We start from the raw sequence: 13997 nt of genomic DNA, 5'->3' as shown, positions 1-13997 counted from the left end.
ATTAATGAGCCCATCCCAGAAGAAGCCCAAGCCATGACATTACCTCCACTGTTTCACAGATGAGCTTGTATGTTTGGGATCAAAAGCAGATCCTTTCTTTCTCCAAACTTCAGCCTTTCCATCACCTTGGTAAAGGTTCATCTTTGTCTCAACAGTCCATAAAACTTACTTGTTGCTAATTTGTGGTTTGCATCTTCTGGGGAAGCTTCTGTACTTTTGTTCATGTCTTCAGCAAGCAGTCTTCAGCAAGCAGTAGATTGTGATACCTTCACTCCTGCCCTGTGGAGGTTGTTGCTGATGTCACTAACAGTCATTTTAGGGTCTTTCTTTACAGCACTTACAATGTTCCTCTTCATCAACTGCTGAGGTTTTCCTTGGCCTACCTGTTCAACATCTGTTACTTAGTACACCAGTGGCGGCTTTCTTCTTCAGGACGTTCTAAACGGCTGCAGTGGTTCTGATTGATTTTCCATCTTCTCTCAGCTTCACAGTTGCTTGTTTTTCACCCACAGACAGCTCTCTAGCTTCATGTTGGTTCCTCTAACTATAAATGCAGTCTGCACAGGCAAAACCCAAATCTGAAACGGACCGTAGACATTCAGCGCCATTTATTGTTTGAATAATCAACACAACAGGATGCACCTGGGCAACAAATCACACCTGTCAGTCACATGTTCCAATACTTGTGCTCAGAAGAAAAATGGGTGGCTTCAGAAAAAAAGGTGCCATCATCTTAACTGTGTATCAGAACCAGACGTAATTAAAAGCTGAGATGTTGATCTTTTGTTTCATATACATCTTTTAATTTCAAACCCAAATGTTTTCAGTCTACAGCAGAAATAAAAGGACGGACTTCACTGTTCCAATACTGTCAAGGCCCTCAGCCATGACCTCTGTAAACATGTTGGGAGTGTAGAACTTTTTACCCTTTCCCCGGTTTAACCCGTAACGCAAATGTTTTTCATTTTTAAAAGCACTTTACATGCACACATAGTAAACCAATAGCAAACTAGCAAACTTGCATCTCCTTGGAATACAAATGTAAAAATCAAACCTCTAATCAAACCTTAAACCTCTTCCATCAAAACAGAAACAAGTCACGCAATCAATAGAGAAAGGAAAAAGTTTGATGTGATTGAATAATTCCATAAACTCTTAGTTTCACTCAGTGTGAAAACATACATGATAACCTACTACATTGGTCAGGATGCTTTAAGAAGCTCTGATAAAAAGCTTGTTTGAAAGGACAGGAGTTAGTTCACATTTCTGAAGTGTTCACAGTGTTGCATCTTACTCTGCTACAACTCACTTTAGTTTTTTTGACTGAGCCTGTAAAAAAATGTGGTACGCAGTCCAAAATAATTTATTTTCAAAGGCAGACAGTAACACAAGGATTTATAATAATTTTACACCAGACAAAAACCCTGTTAGCTCCTATATGCAAAGTGATTTCTAAGCATTGCATACATACAACATGTCAGGGCTCTCAATTCCTAGAGTTACTTATATCGGCAAATATAAATGTTTCCCAGGCAGAAATGAGCTTGTTCCACAGATATCGTTAAAATCTGTATGATGAATTTTCTTTAACCTACCTCCTCTGCTCTTCCTCGGTGAAGAAGGCTGACTTGCTGGACTGGGTGTTGGGTTTTTCCTGCTGCTGTGGGCCTTGTTGAGGTTGAGAACCTGAGCTGGCACTGCGAGAGGCAGCTGAACAAAGATAACGAATATTGAAAAGATGAAACTCTTGCACAAGTTAATATCAACATATGGTGACTTACAGATATCAAAATAAGCACAAATGCAGATATAACTAATACAGCCAGTTATAACTATACTGTACTTTTTTAAAATAACAATAAAGGTTTCAGTTCTAGGTTTATAACATACTGTAGAGGATTTTTCAGGGATTTTTAAGCACATTTCTGGTGATTTTTTGCATGTGTAATAAAAGTAATTGAATTTTCCTGCCATTTCTGACCATTTGATAAACAACAATGGATTTGAGTAAATTAAATCCCAAAAAGAGAGTTATCATAGCCCTACAGATTTTTCTTTAGGATGAGGCCATAACTTTCCTCTGGGCACTAAAATCTCTTATATGCAGAATAAACACTGGCTAGGAGAAAATTAATTCCTGAATTAAAAGAATATTAATCAGGGCCAAATGATCTCATAGACTGGTTTATGGCATATGTTGTCTTGTGCCATCTTATGTCTGAATCAAAACAGAAGTTTTGACCTTTCATCATTAATTTCAATTGAGAGTTTTACTTCTACTGATTAATTCTACTGACAGATCTACTTCCATAAAGGCTGGGGACTTACAAGTGAAAGATTAAATAGTCAAACAGTCAAAATGAATACCCTAAAAGACCCTAAAAGTGATGGATTTCAAAGTTCACGTAACAACCATGCTCGGTGTGTTTTTCTTAAACACTTCCTGCTTACAGCACTAATTCTTCTCATCGTTCAGCTTTCACACACTCAGTTTTTTTCTTAAAGGACGGTAAATGTTGTCAGGTGCGTGATAACTGTGTTTACAGATGAGAATCAAAAACCAGTTCCAAACTGTCCAGTCCATTTGAATCACATGTGTCAAAGCTTATCAAGTCACACAGTGTTCGCAGGTCATGCTGGCATTTACACATTGCAGAACAATGAGGCCAAACTCCTGGAAGGTGAGCCTTTGTGCACCTGAGTCACAGTGAAGCCCCGTTTCTACAATGTGTTCACACTCAGAGATAATAAAACCATTAATGCTGAAAATCTATCAAACCCACCCAATTACACAGAGAAAAGCAATCTATTGATAATGAGACTGGTATCATAAAATCTTATCTCAATAATGATCGCTACCTGTGTCTTTCTGAGGGCTTGAGGCAGGTGATGACGTGCATTCTGGGGCAATGTTGGCAACTCCTCTCATCCTCTGTAGAACATCTTCTGACAGCTGGACAGAAGGATAAAACTAATTTAGTCAACCACATAACATATCATATACATTATATGTATTATTTATTTAAAAGAAAATAATTTTTGCATAAACCTTCAGGGCAGAACAGAGCGAGTAGGAAAAAAGTACAAGGCTTTCAAGTATGCCAGTAATAGAGGATCACTGAAGTCTAGTGTTTGTGTATCTGTATGTGTGTGTCTCCAGGGAAGTCCTTAAGCACACCAAAAACCACAGGAGGGAGCACTATTCACTGACTCACCATTTCTATGAGTCACACTAACTGTGCAACCAAGGCTGGCTCTTTTCTTACAAGCATTTTCAGAAAACTGCTCACAGCCTATGCACGAGTGTACCACTAACCACTCATTCTTAATTTCTTAAATGTTTCATTTTACAGTGGATGTTTATGCAGTGCTTCCTCATATTTGCAGGATCTGAGGGCGTCTTTATTTACAATTCTGTAAGTTATAATCAACAAGCCCTCATAATGTCAGAACATATGGATGCAATGCAAGAATTTAATTTTGCCGCTTAAGCACACTCAGTGGGCTAAAAGTGCAATGAGTACACTTCTGCATGCAAGAACATCACACACAGATTTCAGAGAAAAACAAAACAACAAAAATCAGCGTTGTAAATGCCATCTGACAGGTGATCAAATGCCCAACAAAACCAGCTATTTTTATACACTGGCATGCCCCCCCTCTTCAAACTGTCACAAATATTCATAATGATGGCATTAGTTTCACTGGTTGTGCTCACACACACACACACTTACTTTCTACTGTTGTTATGTTAATACAAAATATCCACATGTAAGCAGCGGCACCTGAAAGCAGCAGTGTAAAGAGGCAGACCCCACACAAAACCTCATTTGAAATCTGCTCATTTAAAGCCATTCACTTCTAATTAAACGTATCCTCATCTCCAACAACATTTCAGGCAGTTATGACATTAATACAATTCTTTCCGTGACTCTGCGATACACATTTAGCCTACAGCGGACATGTTCAAGTAAGGTAGCAGCGAACTTTAATGCTTAAATGCAAGCTAAACGAGTTATCGTGCTAACGTTGTTAGCAAACGCCAGCGAGTACTACGCGAGTGTTAAAATGTTTAATTTCAGATTTTTTTTTCCTGCTAGGTGGGCAATGTATATGCCGAATTTATCATAATGTCTTAAAGATTTCAAATTTTCGTTGTGCATTTGCCACATGTATTCCTTTAATTATAAACAAGCCACACTACTATTTTGCACCTTATTACGAATGGAGTTTGGCGTAACAAAAAAAAGGACAGATTTCAGCCCCTTCATCAACCTGTCCCACCTTCTGCATCCCTTTACCTCTTCAGTTTAGCAGTGACACTCTACTGATCGCAGACGGTTAGTTTGAATAAGCTGAAAACTTAATTTATCAATAGCCAGTTAGCGCTGGGCGTTGCATTCAAGTAATGCCAGCATGGCTAAAGTGCTAGCTAAATTAGCATTACCTTGACTCCACGGAGAATCCTGACTCTGTCCTCATCGTCCACACCGAAGGACACTTTTCTTGTCGTACTCTCTCCCGAGCCCATGCTTCTGCTGTAAAATGACAGCTCTGGTTGTCAGAAAAAGTGTCGCTAATATGAAATAATGTTACTGTCCTGCCCAATGACAGAATGTGAAACAGACCGATGGGATGACGGTTGCCAGGTTTTTCCTAAACCATCCTCCTCTTGCAGATGTGCATATCGTGCGTTTGGAATAAATTATAGAAATTTGTATGAATATGAAATAATTCATAAGGAATTTATTCGAGTGTGTTTTAGGGGACAATCAGGTCAAATACTAACCGCTTGATCACTTTTTTTTTTTAAATGATTTACAGCCACACATGGCAACTCCAGTGTCATGTGTGAGCCCCTTGAATGGAGGAACTGTCAACTGCCAATCATAAACCATATATAGCATAGACTATTTATGTGTAGCCATACGACTATTGATATAAAGGGACAGAGAAACGTTACCAAATAGCTTTATTTGTAGAATAAACGCAAAACATGTTTCCATTCCTGCCTAAATATCAGTGTTTGTGCACATCAGTGTTTACTGTATAGGGATACAAGGCAAACACACAACAGTCAATGCTTTCCAGGAGCATTTACTAAACACACTAAATCCAAACACTATCTTGAGACTTAAATGTTAATATCTCAAGATCTCACAGAGGTAATAGGCACCTGTTTTGATTTATGTACTCCATTAAAACACCATAAACATAAAAAACAAAAGTTTGTAAACAATCTCGTGAATATAATGCTCGGTTTATTTGATGCAGTAATGTTCAACAGCAAAATCTTATGTGGCACAATAAAGCATAACATTTTCAAGCTACTTTTTGAGAGCAGAATTACACCTAATTTTTTTTTTTGTACAATTCTTATTTTCAAGCTACAGTATACACAAACTAACCTCCTGCCTTCCCCGTTTTTAATCTCTAATTCCATAAAAAGATTTGAGAGAAAAGTTTTTTGTTTGTTTTTGCTTTAGCTGGAAGTCAGCTCACTTGGCTGACCATCCAAGCAAGTTCTATGCATGATGCATTCACATCCCACTGTGCAGCGTGATCCAGGAGTCTGGTGTGTTTGAATTTATACCGAATGCTGGATAAACTGTCTCCCTAAACACAGCCTTGAAGGTGTGGAGGTGCTCCCTGCGCCCTCTGGTGCTGTGGAACGTTAACGTTCCTCCCTCATAGTCCAGGGCGATCTCAATCTTGACTGGAGGAGTGGTCACTTCCTTCAGGACCACATTAGAGGAGTACTGGCACGCTGTCATCTTGCCGTTTTTCCACTGCAGCCTCCAGGACACAGGGTTGTGCCCTAGACGACTGTGGTCACCACGGCGAGGGATGGTCTTGTAGCATACACCCATTGACCACATACTGTTGGCCCCCACTTCTACAACCCATACATGCTCCCCACTAGAGAAACCATGATTGCACAGGATCTGAGGTATGCTTGTGAAACGCTCCGGGTGCTCCGAATATGACTGCTTGCTGGAGCTGTACTTGACTGTGCGCAGATCATTGGACAACAACAAGCTAGGGTGGGCGGTGTAGACGTTGAAGATGAGTTCCTGTGGGTTGAGGAGGATATGAAGAGAATCCATGAGGCGGATCATTTCCGAGCAGAAGTCTTGGGTTTTGAGGGACTTCATGTTGAACGGCATCTTTGGGGGGATTTTGGAGGAAATGGTGCTTGTGGCAGCATCTCTCAGCTTTTGTTCAACTTGCATGAACCTGGAAAGCAAAAGAATTTCCTCTGTCTTTACTTGTGTGAGATCTAGGAATAAACATAAATTTGCATATGTCATACAAGCTGTTGTATGTGTTACCAAATAATGCATGCAAACCCTGCATTTTATTTGTAGATTATTCTATGTATCTATTCATTTTAGTTGTAATAGCAGGGCAAATTGCTGCACCTGTGTATGAAGACGCATGTGTCTGTCTCACTGAGGACCTCTTCGGCACTCTTTTGGGCCTCTAGCAGCTGCTGCTGCTGGTCCTCAAGTGCACTCATTCCTAGCTGCCAGTTTTTCTGGCGATGTCCTCTCTCCTCATCCAGCAGCGAATGTAGACGGTCCCTGTACCTGATCACAGCATAACACACAAGAGAAGCAGACTGATCAGTTTGGTATTGTAGCACTTCCTGACTTCCTGTCCTGTCTTGTCAGGAGAGACGGCATCTATCCCGCTTTGGATGGAGCAGCTCTCATTTCTAGAAATATGCCTGAATTTATAACCCCCCCCCCCCCCCCAAAAAAAAAAAAAAATTCAGGGTTGAGACCAGGAAGCAGAGTTGCAGTCTTACACACCTCTGCAAATTCTTTTTTTTAAAGCCTTTATTCAAAATCACGTGGCAGGTACAGAAATACATTTTCAGAAAAATACACAAAACCATAGCAATCAGCACATTACATTTATATCTTTAAAAGATTCAGAGGGAAAGGACTGTTGGTCATATGTCCAGTGGTTTTCCTGCTCCTCACATCAGCAATCATATTTTTAAAGACAGTGTTGCTGCTCTTGTTTTCCAGATGTATTAATTATACACACAACCAGACAAAAATAACCTTTTGCTGTCCACCATTTTTCCCCAAATCAACCATACAGCACAGATCTCATACTGATATCAACATCAAAACCCACATCAAACATTTTACGTTTTATCTCTGTTGTTCTGAAAGTAAATGTTGTAAAGTTTAATCTTCATCGCAGTTGCTCATTGGGCATTTTTTGTAGTGACATAACTCCATTGCACAATTGTTCTGACTGGAATTCTGCCAGCAGAGATAAGCCATAAACTGTCTGATAGATTTTCAGATATCATTTTGTCATCAACACTTGTAGTAATTTGAGGAGTTTCTTCATTACTCACATCCTTGTACTGTATTTGTCCTCCATTATCCTTTTCATTAATTGTATCATAAATTTGTTTTGTACTTAAAATGGTCCAATTTATGTTTAAAACATTCTCAAATAGCCATAGAATCTCCAAAAATTAGTGCAAGAAACAGTCATTTTGAAATGATGTGAGTCTTGACGATTTTAATACATGCTTATTATTTTTATTTTCCCATCTTAAAACTTCTTTTTTTAACTTCACACTCTTTCTTAGACCATTTAACGTGGCAGCAATCTTTCCCACTAATCCACATTCCTAAAACTTTAATTTTGTGGGCTTGTTTGGACCCTGTCCTATCCACACACCTTCTGTTTTGTCTTGGTTCAGCTTGGCTCCTGATGCCAGCTCATATTGTCTCAAATGTTGATTGAATCTATCCAATTCTTGTTGATTTTTAATTAAAACTGTGACATCGTCAGCAAAAGCCATGGCCGTCACTTCATATGACTCACAGAAATTATAGCCCTTAAAAAGGGGGTCTTTATAAATTATTTTTAATAAAGGGCTAAAGGCTAAGACATACAGAGGTGCACTTAGTGGACCTCCTTGCTTCACTCCACGGGATACTTCACTCAGAATCCCATTTACTTTTATTTGCCCTGTGGATTTCATATATAAAAACTGAACCATTTTAACACGCCCTTTAGGCGTCCCATATGCTTCCATAACTGCCGACAAATAGGAATGCGAGACAAAGTCAAAGGCCTTCTTTTGGTCCAGACCTATAATGAAAAATATCTGCATCCTGACCAGCATATACATCTCTCTTAAAGTGCATAAATTAGCCCACATCTGTCGACCCCTTATAGCACACGTTTGTTCTTTATCAATTATTATGTCTAATATAAAATTAAGTCCATTCATTTTAATTTTAGCTAATATTTTATAGTTGACATTCATTAAAGTTAGTTGCCTATAGTTATTTAAATCATATTTATCTCCTTTCTTATATAACAAACACATGATTCCATGGTAAAAGGAGTCACACAGTTTCCTTTTCTCCAAGCCATTATTAAGAGCTGAGGTTAAAACCTTAATTACATCATCTATACATATCTTATAAAATTCAGCAGGAAGGCCATCTGGGCCTGGTGATTTATTGCCATTTAATTGGTTAATAGCTAAAATAACATCATCCTCCCCATTTTCTCATAAGAGTGTAGAGAAGGTGGTGACCACTTATAGCAAAAAATTTACAGCGTCATTGTCCGAGGGTAATTCTGAAAACATATACTCACAGCTTTCCCCAACGAATAAACTATCATCTTCATCATAAAATATTTTAACCAGTAAAATCTTTAATAGCGGCAATAAAATTACTGCCACACCTCTTCTGGCTCGAAGAAATTACATAATCAATATTGCAATTTTCATCTCATCTCATGGATTTCTGTATATTATATAAAAGTTCATTATTTATAGTCTATTATATTCTTCAGATCTTTCATCAACTGTTCCGCCTCCTCAGTTTTCACTTTCATACATTTCAATTCTATATTATAACTAATAACATCGTTGTTATATTTCACATTTTTAATGTGATTTATTTCGTGGCATTTAAACTTAAAGTCTTTCAATTTATTTTTTAATACATCCCACAATTCCAAATCAGATTTAACAAATCCTTTAATTGTAAAATGTTTTTAATTTCCATCTTTAATTCTGTTAATAAGTCCACATCAACAAGACATTTAGTATTTAATTTCCAATAATTTTTAAGATAGTTTAAAGGACACATAATTCTAGCCTTAACCAACATGTGGTCTGACCCATCAGAAATTGCTGTATTATAATGCAGGGCTTGAATCTGAGAGGAAATGTATATCCTATCTATCCTTGTTTGGGTATTTGAATCAAACCTAGTAAAGTGAGTTCTATGAGGATTTAAAATTCTATAAGTATATCTGAAAGGTTTCAGAGCATACTTGAATTAAAAAGATTACCTTCAGGAGTTATTTTACTCTCATGCTAAAAGGTTTTTGCTTTATGTCCCGAGTTCCCACAGTTCCCACATGTAATAGCAGGACACTCCTTCACTTGGTGGTCTGTTGTTTGACAGATAAAGCATAGAGCGTCTTATCCAGGATAGATGACATGACCATTGTGTGGGCCCAAGGAAATTGAGTTTAGAACCTGGATAAAGTGTCGAGTGCCATTTTTCTGCAGCCGAACTTCAAACTTCCTTACCCTATATCAGTGGTCTTATATATATCTTATATATATTTTATATTAATATACTTATATTTTGGGTGATCAGATTTAGAGGATACAATTTCTAGGAAGCGTCAAAGAGGAGCTTTCTGAAAGAAGTACAATTCAAAGTCTCTTTTGTTTGTCAGGGCAATAAATCAACAGATGTCATGAGGCTTAATCCACATGGACTGGAAGAGAAGCTCCACAGCGATATATTCTTGCATGGGTGCTTCACAGATGTATTTCCATCTAACTCACAAACTGCCAAACTTAGAAGCATAGGGTGCAGGAACAAGAGGGGGCACAGTGAACACAAAGAGAGGAAAAGCAAGGATAAACTTAGAGAATGCCTCCTTTTCCTCTTGCACTCATTTTCACTTCTTAGACAGCAGATACTGAAAGTCCATGTTTAGCCACGTGTTCTTCTTGAATTGCTGACTGTCTGAGTGGTGTCCAAAAAAAAACGATCTGGTTGAATTTATTAACTCTCCCCAAAATATGACTACCCAGAATTGAGACCAGGAAGCAGAGTTGCAGTTGCCTCTCTGCAGCTTGTCTCTTCCTGTCATCCCCCCCAAAACCCCATCCCCATAGAGACGGTGCCTGCTCCCAGACTGACAAAAAAACAAATCTAAAATCAGCAAAAGACCATTTTAAGCATACAAATTCACAAAGAGGGCAGCAGGGCGGCGTGGTAGTTAGCAGTGCTGCCTCACAGCTAGAAAAAGTTCTAAAAGGTCTGGGTTTGAATCCACCTTGGACCGAGCCTCTCTGTGTGGAGTTTGCATGTATTCCCCATGTCTGCGTGAGTTTCCTCCCACAGTCCAAAGACATGCAGTTACTGGGGTTAGGTTAATTGGTCACTCTAAATTGCCCATAGGTGTGAATGTGAATGGTTGTTTGTCTCTCTGTGTTGACCCTGCGACAGGCTGCCTCTCACTCAATGTCAGCTGGGATAGGCTCCAGCCCCCCGCGACCCTGAACAGAATGGATGGAAATTTACAAAAAAAGAATAATATAGCAACCTCAGCTCCACCAAAGAGTAAAACAGTTAAATGTGGATTATTAAACATGAGGTCTCTCTCTTCTAAGTCCCTGTTAGCCTTACAGAAACCTGGTTATAGCAGGATGAATATGTTAGTTTAAATAAATCGACACCCCTGACTCACACTGTCAGGATGCTTGAAGCAGAGGAGGAGGAGTAGCAGCAATCTTCCATTCCAGCTTTTTAATTAAAGACCCAGACAGAGTTTTAATAGACTTATTTAATTTAATAGTTTATTTAATAGACTCTTAACCTTGTACACCCTAACTGAAAAACTCAAAAACCAGTTCTGTTTGCTGTTACCTATCATCCACCTGGTCCTTACTCAGAGTTCTCAGCAATCTAACTTCTCAGACTTTTTATCTGATTGAGTGCTCAGTTCAGATAAAAGAATTATAGTGGGTGATTTTAACATTCATGTAGATGCTGAAAATGACAGCCTCAGCACTGGTTGAGGTTGGCCTGCTAACATGCTAAAAAAAAAAAAGATAAGATGACCATGGTAAACAAATGGCAGCTAACAGTGTGTGTGTGTGTGATTTTTACAAGCTTTTGATAAAGTATTTGTGATATGAGACAAATACTGGCAGTAGGCTACTTGAACAATTGGTGCTGCAAACCACACCCAGAATTTCCTGAACTTCAAGAAACTACTAACCCCATATTATTAACTCTGACTGGGCAAATACAGACTACTTACATAACATAGTCACACCGAAAGTCCTCAGACCCAGGGAAAATTCCAGTTATGCATGCTTCATATTTTTATTTAAAATACAACTAAGCTTGCACACAGCTGTATGTGGCTTAGTTCTAGATTTTAGTCTTATTGCCTTACTTTCAAAGATATACCTTGTTGCATGTTTTTTTCTGTACTGAATAATGAGATATCAGCATTTCAGAAACCCAAGCTCCAAACATTTCATGGATGGCCTTGAATACATGCTACAAAACAAAAACCTGGTAGGCTTAAAATGCAGATAAACAGGATTCATTACATAAAAACTTTGAGCGGCCAGAGTTTTGGGTTGCAAGTTGTTTTTTTGTTTTTTTCTTGCATCAGTCACTGGCTGATCCTGTTCTAATTGCCACTGAAGAACAGGGTGGAGCCTTTCCCAGCTGTCATAGCTGCAGAAGCTGCAAATGCAGGAGCTAAAATTCCAATTTTATCTTTCATGCCATTCTATGTTTTGTAAAACCCTAACCCAAGAAACATTCATGACTAAGTAAGACAATTAAAGTTAACAAAAAAAAAATTCTGCAAATACTTATTGAGTACTTTAAAGTCAAATGTTCATGAGCATGAAGGACTATTTGCTGAGTATTGTGCTTTTACGGCTGATATTGCTCAAACTGACACAGACAGTAATTTGGAAAATGTGTTTTCACGTCTTGAAAAGGCATCTTTGGTCACTTTAATTACACCACATGCTACATTACAAGGCAGTGTTACTAGCAGCATGTGTGCAGTGGGTTACCTGTCTACTAGTGCTCCAATACTTTCCATGACTGCAACAGCTTTGCTGACCATTTTGTCTTCGGTAGCCTCAGACGTTCCCTGATCCTCCGCAGCCTTCTGTAGAAGGCCCTCTGTCAGCTGCAGCCTGCTGGAAATGACCTGCAAAAACACATTTAATATGTTTGAGATCTTTTGTGTTTCACACAAAAGGATTTTTTCTATTGTGTTAAATACAAAAGATTTCAGATCTGGAATAACTGGGTGTCCTTTTCTTGTAAATGACTTTTAGAAAACAACTAGAGCGTAGAATATATTCATGAGTACTGTAAAGATGTTCTGCAAGTGGAAAAGGATGGTGTTACAGAATATATGATTATCTTCTGGTCCGAAATATAAAATTCGGTGTAATTTATGTAAAACATGAGACTGTGCATTCCCTTAGACTCTGCCAGAGGTCATCATACTGCCATCGTACAGATTTGTTTCACATTCCTGTTATTTACCACCCTCTGAAAACAACAGTGAGCTGCCAGTCACTTTATTTAAACGTGCCATGACTCAGCTTTCCATGTTTGTTCCCATGGGCAAATAGCATAGTCTTGTCATCCTTGCTCAAAAATTATTACTGCAAGATTTTTAGGTTTGAGATTTCTGATCAATAAGTTTCCCCATGGGAATCATGTATTTTTATAACATTAAAGTTTTATTTTGTACTGTTAAAATATTAGCTTTGGCTGAGCACTGCTTTCAAGTTTTTGAAAGTAAAGATTTGCACAGCTCAGACTTTCTAGGTTCCCAGTTTATTTTTCATAATTTCTCCATACCAAATAACATTTCCCCCCTAAAAACTAATGCTACAATATGACAGTAGGTAAATAAAAGTCATTTTAATGGCGCAATCAAAAACGACCTTATTTCGGGTGTCCAGTGCTCGTCTCATCTCCTCTTCAGCTACACTGAAGGTGAGCACATCGTGGCTCTGGTGTTGGCCTTCTACGATGCACACGGTGCACAGAGTGGTCAAGTCGTTGGAACAAAAGTACTCAAGGGGACGCTGGTGGGTGGCACAGTTCTTCACGCCCAGCTCCTTCGTGGGCTCCACCACAGTGTGTGTCCTGAACAACTCCTTCTCGTGGTGTTTCTGAAAGTGCCTGGAGCACAGAGACACCTCACACTTCAGGCAGGTCTTCACAGCCGGTGACTGTTCGTCTATGCAGTGATCGCAGAAAATCTCCATTTGGCTGTCCACAGTCTCAGCCTGCATGTTCAGCAGCGGTGCGCTGGCTCTGTAATTCTCGATGATGCTGCGGAGTTTGAAATTTATCTGCAGGGTATCCATGCCGGGATACTCCTCGCGACATTCTGGGCAGCGTGGCAGTATTTTGCCACCCTTCTCTGTGCTGTCAATACTCTTGCGGATACAAGCTTGACAGTAGTTGTGCCCACAGGGGAGAGCCACCGGATCAGAGTAGAGCTGAAGGCAGATGGGGCAGCTCAGCTCATAGGCTAGCTGCTCTTCTGGCTTTGACGATGACATGATTGAAGGTGAAAAGACTGGTAGCTCCTTTTGTTAGCAGGAAGTTTCTCTTCTCTTGTCTTCTTGTCAAATGCCTAATCGTACTTCACTTCACCTTTCTTACCTCTTCTTGATTGTCAAGCACTCAGGTGAGTCGATGCAGAACAGAAAAGGGCATTATCAGCAGGAGGTGTATCCACAAATCTTGGCAGGGCAACATTCCATTCTGACAACCTGTTTTTTGCGCTGCCAAAAACTGACACCATCATAGTGGTTGGGGTTGACTGTAAAAGTGTCTCCAACAAGTCCTCAGAACTTGTTTTAGGATAGAAGTATGAGTATGCTTTTTTACTGGAAACCCAAAGGACAAATCTCGATT

General features: G+C 39.1%; 2 protein-coding genes across 2 annotated transcripts in view; both read right to left on the bottom strand.

Annotated features, from left to right (window-relative positions):
- chchd6a (coiled-coil-helix-coiled-coil-helix domain containing 6a) overlaps window positions 1-4651 on the bottom strand; it is an 85932-nt gene extending 81281 nt beyond the window's left edge. The window contains exons 1-3 of the mRNA XM_030733673.1: window positions 4448-4651; window positions 2860-2953; window positions 1596-1710 (exon numbers count right to left, since the gene is read on the bottom strand). Coding sequence (XP_030589533.1) covers window positions 1596-1710; window positions 2860-2953; window positions 4448-4531 — 293 coding nt within the window. The 5' untranslated portion in view covers window positions 4532-4651. The remainder of the gene's footprint in view (window positions 1-1595; window positions 1711-2859; window positions 2954-4447) is intronic.
- Window positions 4652-5013: 362 nt separating this feature from the next.
- Window positions 5014-13733, bottom strand: LOC115783643 (E3 ubiquitin/ISG15 ligase TRIM25). The gene is made up of 4 exons (XM_030734565.1): window positions 13013-13733; window positions 12122-12261; window positions 6423-6590; window positions 5014-6237 (listed from the first exon to the last, which is right to left on the bottom strand). The coding sequence occupies exons 1-4, from the start codon at window positions 13637-13639 to the stop codon at window positions 5541-5543; spliced, it is 1632 nt and encodes a 543-aa protein (XP_030590425.1). The 5' UTR covers window positions 13640-13733; the 3' UTR covers window positions 5014-5540.
- Window positions 13734-13997: the final 264 nt, after the last annotated feature.

Source organism: Archocentrus centrarchus, chromosome 7 (genome assembly GCF_007364275.1).
Source record: "Archocentrus centrarchus isolate MPI-CPG fArcCen1 chromosome 7, fArcCen1, whole genome shotgun sequence".
Taxonomy (NCBI): Eukaryota; Metazoa; Chordata; class Actinopteri; order Cichliformes; family Cichlidae; genus Archocentrus; species Archocentrus centrarchus.
The sequence above is the reverse complement of the archived record's forward strand: the minus strand, read 5'-3'. Positions and strand labels throughout refer to the sequence as shown.

Excerpts from the sequence above, each read along its gene's own strand:
- LOC115783643 (XM_030734565.1), bottom strand. The coding sequence starts at position 13,639 with ATGTCATCGTCAAAGCCAGAAGAGCAGCTAGCCTATGAGCTGAGCTGC. Across the intron at positions 12,262-13,012 it reads CACTGGACACCCGAAATAAG|GTCATTTCCAGCAGGCTGCA; the intron begins GTCGTTTTTGAT and ends GTGTTTTTGCAG. Across the intron at positions 6,238-6,422 it reads ACATGCGTCTTCATACACAG|GTTCATGCAAGTTGAACAAA; the intron begins GTGCAGCAATTT and ends TTTGCTTTCCAG.